Source organism: Mustela lutreola, chromosome 7 (genome assembly GCF_030435805.1).
Source record: "Mustela lutreola isolate mMusLut2 chromosome 7, mMusLut2.pri, whole genome shotgun sequence".
NCBI classification, from domain to species: domain Eukaryota; kingdom Metazoa; phylum Chordata; class Mammalia; order Carnivora; family Mustelidae; genus Mustela; species Mustela lutreola.
The window spans coordinates 79,089,105-79,108,868 of NC_081296.1; the positions used below are offsets into that span (position 1 = coordinate 79,089,105).

A 19,764-nucleotide genomic window follows, 5' to 3' on the forward strand; every position below is an offset into this window, starting at 1 on the left:
ATTCTCCTGAAACTGTTCCAGAAAATAGAAATGGAAGGAAAACTTCCAAACTCATTTTATGAGGACAGCATCACCTTGATCCGAAAATCAGACAAGGATCCCACCAAAAAAGAGAGCTATAGACCAATATCCTTGATGAACACAGATGCGAAAATACTCACCATAATACAAGCCAATAGGATTCAACAGTACATTAAAAGGATTATTCACCACGACCAAGTGGGATTTATTCCAGGGCTGCAAGGTTGGTTCAACATCTGCAAATCAGTCAATGTGATACAACACATCAATAAAAGAAAGAACAAGAACCATATGATACTCTCAATAGATGCTGAAAAAGCATTTGACAAAGTACAGCATCCCTTCCTGATCAAAACTCTTCAAAGTGTAGGGATAGAGGGCACATACCTCAATATCATCAAAGCCATCTATGAAAAACCCACCGCAAGTATCATTCTCAATGGAGAAAAACTGAAAGCTTTTCCGCTAAGGTCAGGAACACGGCAGGGATGTCCATTATCACCACTGCTATTCAACATAGTACTAGAGGTCCTAGCCTCAGCAATCAGACAACAAAAGGAAATTAAAGGCATCCAAATCGGCAAAGAAGAAGTCAAATTATCACTCTTCGCAGATGATCTGATACTATATGTGGAAAACCCAAAAGACTCCACTCCAAAACTGTTAGAACTTATACAGGAATTTAGTAAAGTGTCAGGATGTAAAATCAATGCACAGAAATCAGTTGCATTTCTCTACACCAACAGCAAGACAGAAGAAAGAGAAATTAAGGAGTCAATCCCATTTACAATTGCACCCCAAACCATAAGATACCTAGGAATAAACCTAACCAAAGAGGCACAGAATCTATACTCAGAAAACTATAAAGTACTCATGAAAGAAATTGAGGAAGACACAAAGAAATGGAAAAATGTTCCATGCTCCTGGATTGGAAGAATAAATATTGTGAAAATGTCTATGCTACCTAAAGCAATCTACACATTTAATGCAATTCCTATCAAAGTACCATCCATCTTTTTCAAAGAAATGGAACAAATAATTCTAAAATTTATATGGAACCAGAAAAGACCTCGAATAGCCAAAGGGATATTGACAAAGAAAGCCAACGTTGGTGGCATCACAATTCCGGACTTCAAGCTCTATTACAAAGCTGTCATCATCAAGACAGCATGGTACTGGCACAAAAACAGACACATAGATCAATGGAACAGAATAGAGAGTCCAGAAATAGACCCTCAACTCTACAGCCAACTAATCTTCGACAAAGCAGGAAAGAATGTCCAATGGAAAAAAGACAGCCTCTTCAATAAATGATGCTGGGAAAACTGGACAGCCACATGCAGAAAAATGAAATTGGACCATTTCCTTACACCACACACAAAAATAGATTCAAAATGGATGAAGGACCTCAATGTGCGAACGGAATCCATCAAAATCCTTGAGGAGAACACAGGCAGCAACCTCTTCAACCTCAGCCGCAGCAACATCTTCCTAGGAACAACGCCAAAGGCAAGGGAAGCAAGGGCAAAAATGAACTATTGGGATTTCATCAAGATCAAAAGCTTTTGCACAGCAAAGGAAACAGTTAACAAAATCAAAAGACAACTGACAGAATGGGAGAAGATATTTGCAAACGACATATCAGATAAAGGACTAGTGTCCAGAATCTATAAAGAACTTAGCAAATTTAACACCCAAAGAACAAATAATCCAATCAAGAAATGGGCAGAGGACATGAACAGACATTTCTGCAAAGAAGACATCCAATGGCCAGCAGACACATGAAAAAGTGCTCCATATCATTTGGCATCAGGGAAATACAAATCAAAACCACAATGAGATATCACCTCACACCAGTCAGAATGGCTAAAATCAACAAGTCAGGAAATGACAGATGCTGGCGAGGATGTGGAGAAAGGGGAACCCTCCTACACTGTTGGTGGGAATGCAAGCTGGTGCAGCCACTCTGGAAAACAGCATGGAGGTTCCTCAAAATGTTGAAAATAGAACTTCCCTATGACCCAGCAATTGCACTATTGGGTATTTACCCTAAAGATACAAACGTAGTGATCCAAAGGGGCACATGCACCCAAATGTTTATAGCAGCAATGTCCACAATAGCCAAACTATGGAAAGAACCTAGATGTCCATCAGCAGATGAATGGATCAAGAAGATGTGGTATATATACACAATGGAATACTATGCAGCCATCAAAAGAAATGAAATCTTGCCATTTGCGACAACATGGATGGAACTAGGGCGTATCATGCTTAGCAAAATAAGTCAAGCAGAGAAAGACAACTATCATATGATCTCCCTGATATGAGGAAGTGGTGATGCAACATGGGGGCTTAAGTGGGTAGGAGAAGAATAAATGAAACAAGATGGGATTGGGAGGGAGACAAACCATAAAAATAAAAAATTAAAAAAAAATATATAAAGTTAAGTCATGTTCTGTATACAAGTTATGTATACAAACTGCATTCTAAATTTTTATTAATAGATACTTTCTCACATTTTGAGAGTAATTTAATTAATGAAGTTTTATTTTAGCCATACCAATTAGAGTATGATTATTATTTGGCTTTTCCAGGAATTGATATGAAATAACATATCCAAAAATTCTTACACTTATAGTATTCACAACATCGTGCAGAGTTGAACTATAACAATAGAGTAGGTATTATGTCAAATAAAGGCCATACCCATGCAAGTTATTTTATTAGTAAGAGAGCAAAATCAGAATAATCTGAAACATATAATATTTTACCTTTAAAGTGGGAAAGTACCTCTAAAGGGATAAAAGTAACCTGAAAAGTTCCATCCACCTCATTGCAAATGCAAGATTTCATTTTTTGATGGCTGCATAGTATTCCATTGCATATATACACCACCTCTTCATTATCCATTCATCTGTTGATGGACATCTAGGTTCTTTCCATAGTTTGGCTATTTTGGACATTGCTGCTATAAACATTGGGGTGCAGTTGCCCCTTCACATCACTACATTTGTATCTTTGAGTTAAATACCTCGTAGCCCAATTGCTGGGTCATAGGGTAACTCCATTTTCAACTTTTTGAGGAACCTCTGTTTTCCAGAGTAGACTCACCAGTTTGCATTCCTACCAGCAGTGTAGGAGAGTTCCCCTTTCCCCACATCCTCTCCAGCATCTGTCATTTCCTGACTTGTTCATTTAGGCCATTCTGACTGGTGTGAGATGCTGTCTCATTGTTGTTTTTATTTGTATTTCCCTGATGTCGAGTGATTTGGAGCACTTTTTCATGTGTCTGCTGGCCATCTGGATGTCTTTTTTGCAGAAATGTCTGTTCATGTTCTCTGACCATTTCTTGATTGGATTATTTGTTTTTTGGGTATTGAGTTTGATAAGTTCTTTATAGATTTTGGATACTAGTCCTTTATCTGGTATGTCATTTGCAAATATCTTCTCCCATTCTGCAGGTTGACTTTTGGTTTTGTTAACTACTTCCTTTGCTGAGCAAAAGCTTTTGATCTTGGTAAAGTCCCAATAGTTAATTTTTGCCCTTGCTTCCCTTGCCTTTAGAGACTTGTCTAGCCAGAATTTTCTGAGCCAAGGTCAAAGAGGTTGCTGCCTGTGTTCTCCTCAAGGATTTTGATGGATTCCTGTCTCACATTAATGTTTTTCATCCATGTTGAGTCTATTTTTGTGTGTAGTATAAGGAAATAGTCCAGTTTCATTCTTCTGCGTGTGGTTGTTCAATTTTCCCAATACCATTTGTTGAAAGACTGTTTTTTTTCCCCTTGACATTCTTTCCTATTTTGTTGAAGATTAGTTGACCATTGAGTTGCGGGTCCATTTCTGGGTTCTCTATTCTGTTCCATTGATCTATGTGTCTATTTTTGTGCCAGTATCATAGTACCAGTACCAGTACCAGTACCCGTCTATTTTTGTACCATAGCATGCCTTGTTGATGACAGCTTTGTAATAGAGCTTGGGGTCGGGAATTTTGATGCCCCCAGTTTTGGTTTTCTTTTTCAACTTTTATTTGGCTATTACAGGTCTTTTTGGTTTCATACAAATTTTAGGATTGTTTATTCCAGCTCCGTGAAAATGTTGATTGTATTTTGTTAGGGATTGCCTTAAATGTATAGCTTGCTCTGGGAAGTGTAGACATTTTCACAATATTTGTTCTTCAATCCATGAGCATGGAACTTTTTCCTATTTTTCGTAAACAGTTGCCTTCTTATCATAACATGATTTGTTTTTACGTTAGGTGAAAGAGCAGCACATAAAGTGTGAGGATACATAATTCTCAACCTTACATTGTTTTCATGGTCCCTTACATACAGAAGTGTTATGTAATTTCACCAACCCACTTCCATCACAGATGCAATGAATGAACATTTTCTCTCAATTAGTAATGGCAAAAACTGAGAACAAGCTTTTGATATCATCCTGCTCTGTGTTCTAAACTATTAGCTCTGAAACAAATTTCTTGATACTTGGGAGCTATGTTTCATTATTTGCAAAATGGGAAAATTATATCTTCTTTATATTTTGTTGTGACAATTTATCAATAATATTAATGAGATTGACAAGAAGCAGATAAACAATTTGGGATGGTATCTCAATAGATACTGAAAAGACATTTGAAAAATCCAATCGATTCCTGATTAAAATTTGATTAATTTGTTTACTGATTGCTGCCCTGATGCTTGTGAGTCCCTCAGAGGCGCAGGCTAAGAGAAGAGCATTTCCCCAGTGAGTTCAGTAGAGATGTGACCACAAGATGGCAGTGCACCTGTGCTGATGGAGAACACATGGAGGTTCATCTTAGTGCATCTGATGGGCTAGACTATGGCAGCAGCAGAGTCTTTTCTTATTGGCTGGTAACAATGTGGGAAGTTACTCTGTTAGAGGAAAGAAGGGACAGCCTGATAAGAAAAGGAGCTGAGCTGGCTGGGGTTGCAGTTCTGAACCTGAGCTTAACTGGGAGGAACCATGAAGACATCCATGGGAACTTTAATCATGTTCTCCTGGCTGCAGCTGAACTGTGAGTTGAGCTTTTCTGAGAAACAGAGTATATCAATGGACTTTTTCAGAAGTCAAGACTGGCTTTATTCAATGTTTCCTCCACTTAGTGTAGAAAAAGAGAATTCTGAAGCACAATAACCTGGAATCTCTCTTCCTTTCTCCAACCTTTTCTTTCTGCACAGGGTTCAGCCAAGGAGAGAATGTGGAGCAGCATCCTTCTACCCTGAGTGTCCAGGAGGGAAGCAGCTCTGTTATCAACTGCAGTTATTCAGACAGTTATTCAGACTATTTCCCCTGGTATAAGCAAGAACCTGGAAAAGGCCCCCAGCTCCTTGTATACATTCTTTCAAGCATGGCCACAAAAGAAGAACAAAGACTTACTGTTTTATTGAATAAGACTGCCAAACGTTTCTCCCTGCACATCAGAGACACCCAGCCTGAAGACTCAGCAGTGTACTTCTGCGCAGCAAGCACACATTGATTTCCAGGCACCTGCTGCCTGCTCTCAAACGTGGGATTGGGGCAGCCCTGTCCTTTGACATAGACCTCCAAAGATAGCTTTTGTGCTCTTGTTATCCACAAGTGGAAGCTAACATATTAGACATAAATAGGTTATAAGAGAAAGAGTAAGCTCATGATGAACTGGACAGAGTTAGAGCATTTTGTTAGATGAATGTTGCTGAATGGATTCTTGAAGGCAGTTAGTAATGTTTTATTGTGAGGTTTGGGTTTTAAAGATGATTTTACATTTGCTATTCAGAACCCTGTCATACAAATAAATTTTAATACATTAGCACATCCTATTATGGATAAAGTTTTAATTCTTGTCTTTCAAATGTTACAAATGTCACTTTTCCCTTGTTATAAAACACAACATGCTAAATACAGAAAATATTTAAAATATAAATAGTGAAATTGATAATTCTGTACCCAGATAATTTATTACTAATGTTTGGTTTGCTCTCTTCTTAAATCTAATGTAAGTAGGATTCTGATTTTTTTTTACTTAATGTTATATCATATAATTAAGTTATAAATTGATGTTATATCATATAACTTAATGTTATATATATTACATTAATGTTATACTCAATGAATTGAGTATTCTCAATTTTAAGTCTCCTCCTCCAACACCTGCTTTTTAATAGCTCTGTGAGAGATTTTCAGAAATCACAATTCTGTTTTAAATTTTCTTCTTCTTTTTCTATATTTCTGGTAAAATTTGAGAGCCTTTTGTATGCGTTCTGATTATTTTCTTATTGAGAAAATGTGAGTTGGAATTTTCTTTAGAGCCCAGTGATTGTACATATTGTTTATATTTTTGAAGGAAATTAAAAGAAGTGATTTCTTTAAGAATAGGATCCTCTTCAAAAGAGGATTAGACTCTTCAAATTTTGTTAGTATGTGTTCACATTTATACTCAAAATTTAGAAGTAAAAGTTGTACCTTATATAGTACAAACTTTTTTTCTTATTATCATTTGTTCAAGTGACTGTCTTTTTTCCATTGCATATTCTTTTCTGCTTTGTTGAAAATTAGTTGATAATAGAGTTGAGGGTCTTTTTTTGGCTTTCTATTTTCTATTCTGTTCCATTGAGTTATGTGTCTGTCTTTGTGCCAGTACCATACTGTCTTGATGATGACAGCTTTGAAATAGAGCTTGATGTCTGGAATTGTGATGCCAACAACTTTGGCTTTCTTTTTCAACATTCTTCTGGTCATTTGGGGTCTTTTCTGTTTCCATATAAATTTTAGGATTATTTGTTCCATCCCTTTAAAAATTAAAAAAATTGTTGGGATTTTAATAGGGATTGCATTAAACCTGTAGATTGCTTTAGGTAACATAGACATTTTCATAATATTTTTTCTTCCAATCCATGAGCATTAAACACTTTTCCATTACTTTGTGTTTTCTCTAACTTCTTTCATGAGTACTTTATAGTTTTCTGAGTACAGATTCTGTGCCTCTTTGGTTAGGTTTATTCCTAGGTATCTTATGGTTTTGGGTGCCATTGTAAATGGGATTGACTCCTTCATTTCTCTATCTTCTGTCTTGTTGTTGGTGTATAAAAAGGTAACTAATTTCTGTGCATTGATTTTATATCCTGACACTTTACTGAATTCCTGTACAAGTTCTATCAGATTTGGAATGGAATCTTTTGGCTTTCCCATATATAGTATCATATCATCTGTAGAGTGATAGTTTGACTTCTTCTTTGCCTACTTGGATGCCTTTAATTTCTTTTTGTTGTCTGATTGCTGAGTCTGGGACTTCTAGCACTATGTTGAATAGCAGTAGTGATTAGCACAAACTTTTTAATATAATTTTTCATCAGTAGATATTTATTAAAGAAAGAAGGAAAAGGTGAATTCTGGTATATATTTAAAATTTTTATTTAGGCTTTGAGATTAAATTAAATTTATACATTAAATATATGAATTTATAAGTTAACTTGTGATTAATAAAATCTTCTGCAATTTTTAAAAAGTAATTTTTTAGTGCTGAAGATTAAATTAATGTCAGGAAAGAATTTGCATAAATAATTGATTCCCTAATTCTCCCACCCCTGCTCAGGAGTAGGCTATTTTCTAGATATCTTGTATTCTTCCTATGGATGGATATAACTGGTGATTTGGTATGATGAGAACGATCTCTCTTAGCTGAGTTATGGTTGACAGTTATGAGCTACCTGGTTTGTTCTTCTAGAGAAAGTCATTAGGTTTAATGCAGTATAAACTATCTGAATAAGAGGGGCACCTTGGTAGCTCAGTTGTTAAGCATCTGCCTTCACCTCAGTGATCCCATAATCCTGGGATCAAGCCAAGCATGGAGCCCTCCCAACACACCCCAACACTCCTCCCCCCCCATAACCCCTCCCAGCCCCACATCAGGTTCCACACTCAGCAGGGTACCTGCTTCTCCCTCTCCCACTACCCTGCTTGTATTCTCTCTCTTGTTATATTTCTTTCTCTGTCAAATATATAAATAAAATTTTTTAAAATATCTGAATAGGAAAGGTCAGTGCTGTAGCCCAACACCTCAATCAGCTTTGATTATTTGATTACACCACTAGCTCCTGTCTAGTAGAAGGTGACTGTTGATAGGTCCATTTCCTCCAAGCTTGATAAAGGAGTTGGAAGGAGGCACGGCTTATATTCTACTGTTTTATTTCTTCTTAAACCAACTTGGTTGAGAAATTGGGTACAGCTATTGTTAACTTAACTGCTTTATCATACTTAGGTGAGAATGTATTCAACAGAAGAAAAGACAATGCTTAGTCAGAGTGTGCAGAGTCAATACATAGCTTAGATACAGACACATTCAGGCTTTAAGATTTTTATCATGGCTAGCAGATTTGTTTCCTACTGTCTCTGGGCAATTTATCACAGGCCTGTTGGCTTAAAGCGACAGAAATTCTTTCTACCATTGTTCTGAAGGCCAGTAGTTGAAATTATTTTCATAGGGCTGATATCATGATGTCAACAGATCTATATCCACTCCAGAGGCTCTGGGAAGAAACTTTTCCTTGCCTCTTTGGCTCTGGTTGTTGCTGGCCTTTTTTGGCTTGTGATCACACCACCTAATCTCTGCTTCCATGGTTTCACTGATTTCTCTTTTCTCCTGTCATCAAGCCTCCCTCGGCTTCTTTCTTAAGTATACATGTGATTGAGTTTGAACCCATATTATCTAACCATCTGAGGATCCTTAACTTAATCATATTTTTAATTATTTTTGTTTTGTTTTCCTTCATTTTTCACCTGACTTTTGTTGTTGTTCTTACCATTTTGCCTATCACAGTTAGCATGGCTGATATTTTCTTTTCCAAATGAGAAAATAACATATATATATATATATATATATATATATATATATATATATATGGCAGTGTTGAGTCATGAAAATAGAACCCACATTAGTTGTTTTCTTTTCTCAGTGTTTGAAGTTTTTATTAAAGAAACGATATAGAAAAATGGACTATTTTCATGTACAATTATATCTGTGAATATTGAATTTTAATATCTAGTATAGATTCAAATAGCCATGATACAATCATGATAGAGAACAACTTCATTGCTCCACACAAATCCCCTGTTCCATAACTTTGTAATCATACTCTCTCCCATCCATAACTTTTTATACATCTTGCTTGTTCTTTTATATTTTTCTCCTTTAAACATGTCCTATGAATGGAGCACAATACCTAATCACTCTGTATCTTAGGGATAGGAAGCACATGCCTTGGGCACAGGTATGATCTCCACCCCTGCTGCCACTCTCAGTGTTTCCTAGTCTTGATTTTTTGAAACTTTATGTTATCTCATAGAAATAAGCTATCATTTCAAGTGTTTGCATTGGGTTTAAATATTTAATTTATAGTTCTAGAAAAGAAACACTGTAGCAATCGATAACAGAATGGTTCAGTGGAGTGTTGAACCAATGCACCATATGAGATGTCATATATTCAGGTTGAGACATGTTCTTCATATAAGTCTCATTATACCAACTCTATTCTAAAATTTTCTAACATTTTAAGACAAATTTTATTGATCAAAATTTCCTTCAGTCATTCTAATTTGGGTCTGGTTATTATTTGGCTTTTCCAGGCGTTGGCACAAAATAACATGTACAATAATTTTACTTTTGTTGCACTACCAATGGCTTAGTAAAGATGAACTACAGCATTAGGATGGGTATTGTCTCGAATAGAGGCTATACTCAAGTTATTTTATTAGTAAAAGAACAAAATCAGGTAATTCAGAAATATGTAAGTATTATTAAAATGGGAATATATTCCTAAAAGGACAAAGAAACAAAAGAATCTACAGAAGAGTATGATAATCAGTGTTGCCAAATATCTGATATCTCTTCTAATGGCCTTGGATGGAGCTATCTGCTTCATGCTGTAGATGTTTGTTTGACATTTCTTGGGTCAGCACTCACTTTCATGAACTGCCTGCTTCTGCTGATTCTCTTGAGAACCTCAGTTTAAGATCTCTAATGTGAGGGGCACCTTGGCGGCTGTCGGTTAGGCCTCTGACTCTTGATCTCAGCTTAGGTCTTGATCTCAGGTTGGTGAGTTCAAACCTTGTGTGGGGTTCTACACTGGGCATGAAACCTACTAAAAAAAGAAAAAGAAAATAAAAGAAAGAAAGAAAAAGAAGGAAAGAAAGAAAGAAAGCGAGCAAAGCTTGCTCTATTATGAGCAACATTTCCCATTCCTGTCAATGAAGGCTGCGGGATGCCATACTAGTTGGTACACACGTAACCAAGGTTCCATTTCTGGTAGTTTATCTGCTGAACTGGTAATAAAAAGTGCCTAATAAGGTTATTTCACATGTCTCAGTCTCAGTATTTCTCTGAGATTTTGTTTAGAGCTGATTAAATGAAAGGCCAGGAGAGTAATCTGTGCCTTCAGTTTTTGAAGGGCTGGGTTATGTGGGCTACAGGGAACAGTTTATGGTAAGACAGCACAGGACTTTATGAAAAAAGGATGCACTACAACTAACATTACTAGGCCACAGTAGTCCAAGGGTATCTTCTACAGTAACTCATTTCAGTTTTCATATTCTATTTTTTGTTTCCATTATAAGAGAGGATTGGGGACAAAGGTGATAGGAAAAGTGAAATTTTTATGTGAGGGCTAACCTTACCAAACTGTTCCAGAGAAGTTTTTTTCCCACTATAAGAGATTAATTGAAATGGCACTGCTGGTAAACACAAAATTGTTGATTAATTTTTCAAAGATTTTATTTTTTATTTGACAGAGAGGAGAAAGAGAGAACAAGAGAGAGAGTGAGAGAGAGCACAAGCATGGGAAGCAGCAGAGGGAAAAGGAGAAGCAGGTTCCCCACTGAGCAGAAAGCCCAATGAAGGGTTCAATTCTAGGACCTTGAGATCATGACCTAAGCCAAAGGTAGACACTTAACTGACTGAGCCAACCAGGTACCCCAAAATCCAGTTGATTTTTAACTTTTGTGATTGGTGTTATTTTCTGATGGGAGAGAGCTTCAATCCATGCAGTAAATAAAATACTATTATTAGTACATACACGTAGATGATGAAGGGAATGAAATTGTTTAAGATCCTTTTAGAGATACTCAAATACCTCCTTGGGACAGATTTCCAGACCATATTCCACGTTTCCAGATTTTGTGGGATTTTGTCAGTTCCAAGAGAGGTATGAAGAGCCCCATCATCTGCTATCCTAGAAATGTTTCCCCACCGGTGTTCATTTAAAGTTGCACCCAGTATGATCCTACTGCGATGTCTTTGGCAGATTTTAGTAAGTGTTCACTGGCAATCATTTGCCTCTATCAGGATGCTATCCTGACTTTGATATATCTTGTTCTCATGGATATCAGTCATTTTTCGTGATTCTTTACAAAATTTGGGCCAAATATTCTACATCTAAGATACAATTGTTAAACTTTTCCATGGACTTGTCTTTATGTTCTGTAAGAGGCTCTTTCATGAGAACCTTGATCTGAAAAGTATGCTTGTACAATAACCTCATGTTTCCTTGCTTTACAGGGTCCTTTGTATTGTGAGATTTTGTCTTTACTGCAAAAATTTTTTTGAGTACCATGAAGACATTAAAAAAAAAATCATGTATTTTCTGCATTAGAGGGTTAAGGAACACTAGAAAGTTAAGAAGCTTTATTATCTTTATAGTATTTGGAAGCTTTGTCCTACATTGAAAACATATTGACTGTCACTGACTACATAATTTTTTAAAAATGGTGCACCTGAGAGATATCCGCTAGTTCAGCTACTAGAATTAATGTTGCTTCTGCTAAGAGACTGGGTTTTATAAAGCAGTCTAGAGTACTAATTTCATGACCAGGCTGGTATTGTCTTCTTCAATGTTTAACATAAAATTATTTTTTAAAAATCTGTTAATTCAGAATTTGATGCCAGAGTATCCAAAAGATCTGTCCAGCACATGGGCACTTCGTGAATGACAGAAGCACAATTGTGAGATTCCTTTCATTGAGAAATATATTAAAGTTGAATGATAGAAGGAGAGATTAGTATTTCCCATTTACTCAGCTAGTTGGGCGTTTTTAGATAGTTATAGTTTACCCCTTAGAGAGGAGACCAGTTTTCCCTGTACGTGGTTCCTTCGTACTTCATGCAGACATATACAACACAAGTTCTGACGATGCTTCAACCAATTTAGCTGGGGCTACAGTGGTGTTGAGGCAAAGATGTTAAGCCTTGGCTACTATAATCAAGAGACAGACAATGATAGGCAATGGATATTTGCTGTTTGCTATGATGTGGAGGAATATCATTAGGGCACAGCCTTACTTTTAACATATGTACACAGAGAAAGTTCTATTACAATCAATTATTATATGATCAACAATTCTGTGGAGGAGTATGGGGTAACCTAGAGTATATTCCCTTTAGAACTGAAAATACGAACATGGAAGCTTACTGTGTTCAGCTGAGGTAAGGGAAAAACATAAATTCAAAGGATTGATAACCTAATGACCAAACTCTGGTGTCTATTCTGGCCTTTCTGAACAGAGCTGAGCTGTGGAAACTGAACAATAAGGAGAAGACCTCAATGACAGGTCTATTGTCTGAAGGCTGCAACCTGAACTCTTCAGCAAAGAATGATTAGATTCTTCTACTTTTGGCCTCAACATAGGCATCTGAACAGATATGAGTAGTGAGGAGAAACACTGGCATAACAACAGGTACCTTGAACGAGTTACAATGAATGTCTAAACACTTTGCCTTCTTCTCACAGTGTGATTTATTTCTACCTTAGGTGAGAGAGCAGCATATGTAATGTGAGGAAACATGACTCTCAATCATATGTTGTTTTCATAATCAACTACATGGAGTATTTTTTTTTGAAGATTTTATTTACATATTTGACAGACATCACAAGTAGGAAGAAGTAGGTGGTGGTAGGGAGAAGGCTCCCTGCAGAGCAGAGAGCCTGATGTTAGGCTCGATACCAGGACCCTGGGATCATGAACTGAATCAAAGGAAGAGGCTTTAACCCACCGAGTCACCCAGCGCCACACATGGAGTATTTTTAATTAAGGGCCACCCACCCATATTCATCACAGATGCAATGATTGAACATAGCATAGTTAAACCATCAATCCTCATTTCAATATAAAATTTTACTCATTCATTTTCAGATATAATTGTTTCCAAGTTAAGGGTTATTGAATGCAAAAGGATGTAGGGTAGTGAGACTCTCAATGGGACATGAGAATTATGACATGACCCACACACTTGCTACACCAGGAAACTCCTGTTTCCTATTCTGGGGCCACAGCAGCAGATACCCAGCAATCCTTCCCTCCCCTGTCAGGCTCCCCTCACAATGCCAAGCCCTTATATTGAAGAAGAAGAAGACATTTTCCATCTCATTGGAGAACTTGAACATATTGCTCTCCAGACTTCTGAAGGTGGTCATGGCTTCCATATGGCTAGGTAGGAAGAGGCCCTGTGGAAATGTGCCTCCTCTATGATCTAAAACAGGGGATAGAGGCAGTTTTGTGGATATTGTGGGAAGGAGGCGTGTTTCCACCTGCAGGAAACAGCCTGTGCTAAACTTCCTCTATGTGTCTGGAGATAAATGTTCATAGTGCTTTACTGAAGATGTTTCCCTCTCCAGAACTTTAATTCTGATTATCCTTAGAAGTGATTTTACTTTGTTTTGTTTTAAAAAATAAATGATCATAAAATGGGAGCTAAGGAAGTGCTTGTTTTTGTCTTTGGTGTATTGTAGAAAAAGACCAGCTTTTAAAAATTTGTTTAGTCACAGGGATGTTTTCCCATGCAGACTCCAGACCTTCTTCCCTGATATTTGATGACCATCTTTGTTGGAGGGCAGTTATCACAAATGAAATCTCACTAACTGCTTTGGGACTGGGTATGACAAAACCATGGTGGGGAGTTTTTAAAAAGTTTAAAAAATTATAAACTTTTGGGTCCCAATCCTGCAAAATATGAGTCTTGGAGTTATTGGTGGGATCATAATATGTGCAATTTATTTTTATTTTTTTTAAATTTTATTTATTTATTTGACAGACAGAGATCACAAGTAGGCAGAGAGGCAGGCAGAGAGAGAGAGAGAGAGGAGGATGTAGGCTCCCCGCTGAGCAGAGAGCCTGACGCAGGGCTCCATCCCAGAACTTTGGGATCATGACCTGAGCCGAAGGCAGAGGCTTTAGCCAACTGAGCCATCCAGGTGCCCCATAATATGTGTAATTTTAAATCACTGGTACATTGGTTTTACTATCAGCTACTGTGTGGATATAAGCTGTTATGTCTTTAACAATTTGAAAAGATGGGGAGAACGCAATCCTAAATCATGCTCCAGGCATTTGGTGCAAATCCACATGTTCAAGGTTCCCTGCCCTGTGGAGGAAAATTATTTGATTAACATATGGCAACATAATGATACACACAGCAACAGTGAAAAGCATCCTTGAGGCTAGATATCCACCAAATATATGATTGATACTTGTTGCCTGATTCACATGTACTAGTTATATTAGAATCATTGAAATTGTGGAATAAGGTATTGATCTCAGATAATTTCTATAGGAATTAGATAACTGTGATTATGATTTTTTTTCTGGCTAAGGTTAATATTTTTCATTTTTGAAATGATTTTGCAGGGATATTTGAATATTGACAAGGTAATGTGAGTTTTTCCTCCTAACAAGCTTTAATTAAAAATATTGCATGCCTTACAACTGGTACAATTTAGGACTGAGGGAATATTGTATTCTAGTAGTAGTGATTCCTCAATCAAAAGCTATTTAATTATTATTTTTGTTTAATTTAGCAGATATCAGTGAGCATGTTATGAATGACAGTCCTTGTTCCACATGTGGGGTGGAGATCTGAAAAGTGAACAATAAGGATGTGAATTCTTATTACTTCCTGAGATTTCAAGTTAAAACCCTTTTATGACATTCTATTGCATTATTGGCTGGCTCTGAACGGATATATAAAAATATTAAAAAAAACAAAAGCTGTTCTAAAATGCTCAAGACAATGGGTATCTTCTCAGCTACAGAAATTCCCTGGGATGTGTGTTAAAGAACTTCCATATCAGGTAGAGTATTAAAAACAAAATAGACCCGAGAGGTCAGGATTGCTGTTGTTCAGACTTCCAAGGGCCACCTGCAGCCTGACATGTGCCTCATGAAGTCAGGGATGAAACAGATGGCTGACTTGGGGCAGATTCTGACCAACATGCATGCATTTCAGTCCACCAGGGGGTGCAGCTTCCTACCACAATCACATTTCCTGTGTGAAATGTAGGCTTCCACTGATCATTTCTCTGTCACTCCAACCTTTCTTCATGGTAGGGATGAAGAACATTATTTAAGTGATACTCCAGAGATGAAGTGTTCTCCAGGCTTTGTGACTGTGGTACTCTTAATGCTTGGTAAGTAAAATGCCTCTTAAATTTGGATTCTTTCTTCCATTGTGTCAGCAAATTGTTTAACTGTAATTTCTCGAAGAACTTTATATGTAAGGTGACACATGTCTCTTTTATTTTCCCTCAGGACAAACCCATGGAGACTCAGTGACTCAGATGAAGAGTCAAGTGACCCTCTCAGAAGAGGCTTCCCTGACTATCAACTGTACTTATACAACAACAAGTTACCCCACTCTTTTCTGGTATGTCCAGTATCCAGGAGAAGGAATAGAGCTCCTCCTGAAAGCCTTGAGGGACAAGGAGAAGGGAAGCAACAAAGGATTTGAAGCCACCTACGACAGCAAATCCAACTCCTTCCACTTGGAGAAAGGCTCAGTGCAAGCCTCAGATTCAGCTGTGTACTACTGTGCGATGACTGACACAGTGACGGGGACTGCAGGGGGAGCTGAGCACAAACTCTGAGCGGAAGAGGGGCCTGGATGCTGAGTGTCTCTGCCTGATCCACTCTGGTTCAAGAAGTCTGTTGTTTGTCCATCAGTGTCTGATTTATACAAAAATCATACAAATGACTAGAGCATAGGAACCAGAAGTAACTGACACTGAGAACAGTTTGATGCCAAGAGTGCTTCAGCCAGAAAATAAGTAATTTCATGGTAAAACCACAAAACAATAAAGTGGTCTCTTGCTCATCCTTGCAGTGAACTTCCAGCCCCACGAGTTGTTCAGGGCACCCTGGTGGGTGTTGTTGTGTCTATGACACTTTCAGAGACACAGTGTGCATGAGAAGATGGCCTCTCTCTGCCCAGTCTTCCTGACAGAGTATGGCAGGAGAGGTGATGGGAGAGCTTCAACTCCAAACCAGGTTTTAGTAGAGAAAGAAGGGAAGGGAAGAAAGGAGGAGAAACACATGTACCTGAGCAAGGAAGAGAGAGACCAGGAACCTCTGCCCTTTCTTTTCTAGTGAATAAGGTGGCAGACTTGGGCTGATATTCAACATGTAGGCTTGGGAGCAGAAACAGAGGGGAAATTATGGCTCATGTCCTGACCAGTTAAACAAATCAGTTGGCTTTCTGATAGCAAGAACTCAAGTGTGATTGTTCTCAGTGCCCAGAAATTATGGTGAGAGAAAATGCTCTTTCACTGATGTTTCCTAACAATATTGATAGTTAGGTGACATGGGGAGGGAAATCCTGTTGATTTCTCTAACTCCTGTTTTGCAACCTCTCACAGAGGACCACAAATCATGGATGGGAGAACGTACGGGAGTCAGTACAGTTGTGTAAAGTATAATAGAAAAGCAATGTCTATGTCACACTAACCTACTTTGCCAGTATTGTGGCAACATTTTTAAATTATCATCTCCTTATCTGCAGATTTTATGAATGAGCTATGATCAGAATATTAAAATACTTCCTATTGTACTAGTTATATATTCTTGGTATAATGTAATTTTTTGTAAATTGGTTTTAAACATAAATTTTATTTTCAAACCTGTATAAATATAAATGCATGTGAAAATATAAACAATTCAAAAGGGTATATAATAAGAGTTGTCCTCAGATATTTGGATAAACATGGTAAATTGGGAGGGCTGTCTGGCTCTTTCAGTAGAACTGTGACCCCAGATCTCATGGTTGTAAATTTGAGACCCATGGTGGGTGTTGAGTGTTCTGTAGTTCCTCGAGTAGAGATCCTTTACCTCTTTCATTAGGTTTATTCTCAGATATCTTGTGGTTTTTGTTGCTATAGTAAATGGAATCAATTCTCTAATTTTCCTTTCTGTGTTTTCATTGTTAGTGTATAAGAGAGCAACTGATTTCTGTACATTGACTTTGTATCCTGTCACATTACTGAATTGCTGTATGAGTTCTAGTAGTTTGGGGGTGGAGCCTTTTGGGTTTTCCATATAAAGTATCATGTCATCTGCGAAGAGAGTTTGACTTCTTCATTGCCAATTTGGATATGTTTTATTTCTCTTTGTTGTCTGATTGCTGTTGCTAGGACTTCTAATACTATGTTGAACAAGAGTGGTGAGAGTGGGCATCCTTGTCCTGTTCCTGATCTCAACAGGAAGGCTGTGAGCTTTTTCCCAATGAGGATGATATTTGCTGTGGGTTTTTCATAGATAGATTTGATGAAGTTCAGGAATGTTCCCTCTATCCCTATACTCTGAAGTGTTTTAATCAGGAACAGATGCTGGATTTTTTCAAATGCTTTTTCTGCATCAATTGAGAGGACCATGTGGTTCTTCTCTCTTCTCTTATTGATTTGTTCTATCACATTGATTGATTTGTGAATGTTGAACCATTCTTGCAACCGAGAGATGAATCCCACCTGGTCATGGTGGATGATCTTTTTAATGTGCTGTTGGATCCCATTTGCTAGGATCTTGTTGAGAATCTTAGCATCCATATTCATCAGTGATATTAGTCTGAAATTCTCCTTTTTGGTGGAGTCTTTGCCTAGTTTGGGGATCAAGGTAATGCTGGCTTCATAAAAAGAGTCTGGAAGTTTTCCTTCTGCTTCAATTTTTTGAAACAGCTTCAGGAGAATAGGTGTTATTTCTTCTTTGAGAGTTTGGTAGAATTCCCCCAGGGAATCCTTCAAGTCCTGGGCTCTTGTTTTTTGGGAGGTTTTTGAGCACTGCTTCAATCTCGTTACTAGATATCAGTCTACTCAGATTGTCAGTTTCTTCCTGGTTCAATTTTCGAAGTTTATAGTTTTCCAGGAATGCATCCATTTCATCTAGGTTGCTTTACTTATTGGCATATAACTGTTGATAATAACTTCTGATGATTATTTCTATTTCCTGGGTGTTAGCTGTGATCTCTCCCTTTTCATTCATAATTTTATTAATTTGGGCCGTCTTTCCTTTCTTTTGGATTAGTGTGGCCAATGGTTTATCAATCTTATAGATTCTTTCAAAAAACCAGCTTCTAGTTTCATTGTTGTGTTCTACTGTATCCCTAGTTTCTATCTCATTGATCTCTGCTCTAATATTGATCATTTCCCTTCTTGTGTGTGGAGTTGGCTTAATTTGTTGTTGATTCTTCAGCTCTTTAAGGTGTAGAGACAGCTGGTGTATTCTGGGGTTTTCCTTTTTTTTTTGAGGGAGGCTTGATGGCTATTTATTTCCCCCTTAGGACCAACTTTGTTGTATCCCATAGGTTTTGGACTGAAGTGTCTTCATTCTCATTTGTTTCCGTGAACCATGTAAGTTCTTCCTTGATCTCCTGGTTGATCCAAGCATTCTTAAGCAAGGTGGTCTTTAGCTTCCAGGTGTTTAAGTTCATTCCAAACTTTTCCTTGTGGTTGAGCTCCAGTTTCAAAGCATTGTGATCTGAGAATATGCAGGGAATAATCTCAATCTTTTGGTATCAGTTAAGCCCTGATTTGTGACCCAGTATGTGATGTATTCTGGAGAAGGTTCCTTGTGCACTTGAGAAGAATGAGTATTCTGTTGTTTTAGGTTGGAATGTTCCGTATATATCTATGAGGTCTGTCTGGTCCAATGTGCCACTCAATGCTCTTGTTTCTTTATTGATTTTCTGCTTGTATGATCTATTACTGAGAGTAGCGTGTTAAGATCTCCTACTATTAATGTATTCATATCAATATGACACTTCATCTTGATTAACAGTTCTCTTATGTAATTGGCTGCTCCCATATTGGAGGCATAAATATTTACAATTGTTAGATCTTCTTGGTGGATAGTCCCTTTAAGAATTATGTAGTGTCCTTCTATATCTCTGACTACAGTCTTTAGTTTAAAATCTAATTTATCTGATATGAGAATCACTACCCTAGCCTTCTTTTGAGCCTCATTGGCATGAAAGATGCTTCTCCATCCCTCCACTTTCAGTCTGGGTGTATCCTTAGGTTTGAAATGGGTCTCTTGTAGACAACATATGGATGGGTCTTGTCATTTTATCCAATCTGCAACCCTGTATCATTTTACGGGCACATTTAGGCCATTCACATTGAGAGTCATTATTGAGAGATACGTTTTTATTGACATCATGTTACCTGTGAAGTCTTCATATCTATAGATTGTCTCCCTATATTTCTGTTCAATGATATTCTTAGGATTTTTCCTCTTTTATAGAACTCCTCTTAATATTTCCTGCAGCATTGGCTTGGTGGTCAAATACTCTTTTAAACCTTGCCAGTCTTAGAAGTTCTTTATATCTCCATCCATTTTGAACATGTCTTGCTGGAGAAGGTATTCTTGGCTGCATCTTCTTCTCATTTAGTGCCTTGAATACTTCTTGCTAGCCCTTTCTGGCTTCCCAGGTTTCTG

General features: G+C 37.5%; 2 gene segments (V, D, J or C); both read left to right on the top strand.

Annotated features, from left to right (window-relative positions):
- The first annotated feature begins 4,948 nt into the window (after positions 1-4,948).
- LOC131836311 (T cell receptor alpha variable 13-1-like) lies at positions 4,949-5,881 on the top strand. The segment is given in 2 exon segments: positions 4,949-5,056; positions 5,220-5,881. Coding segments are annotated over 2 exon segments (351 nt in total).
- Positions 5,882-15,358: 9,477 nt separating this feature from the next.
- On the top strand, positions 15,359-15,926 carry LOC131837184 (T cell receptor alpha variable 9-2-like). The segment is given in 2 exon segments: positions 15,359-15,470; positions 15,592-15,926. Coding segments are annotated over 2 exon segments (381 nt in total).
- The last annotated feature ends 3,838 nt before the right edge of the window (positions 15,927-19,764 follow it).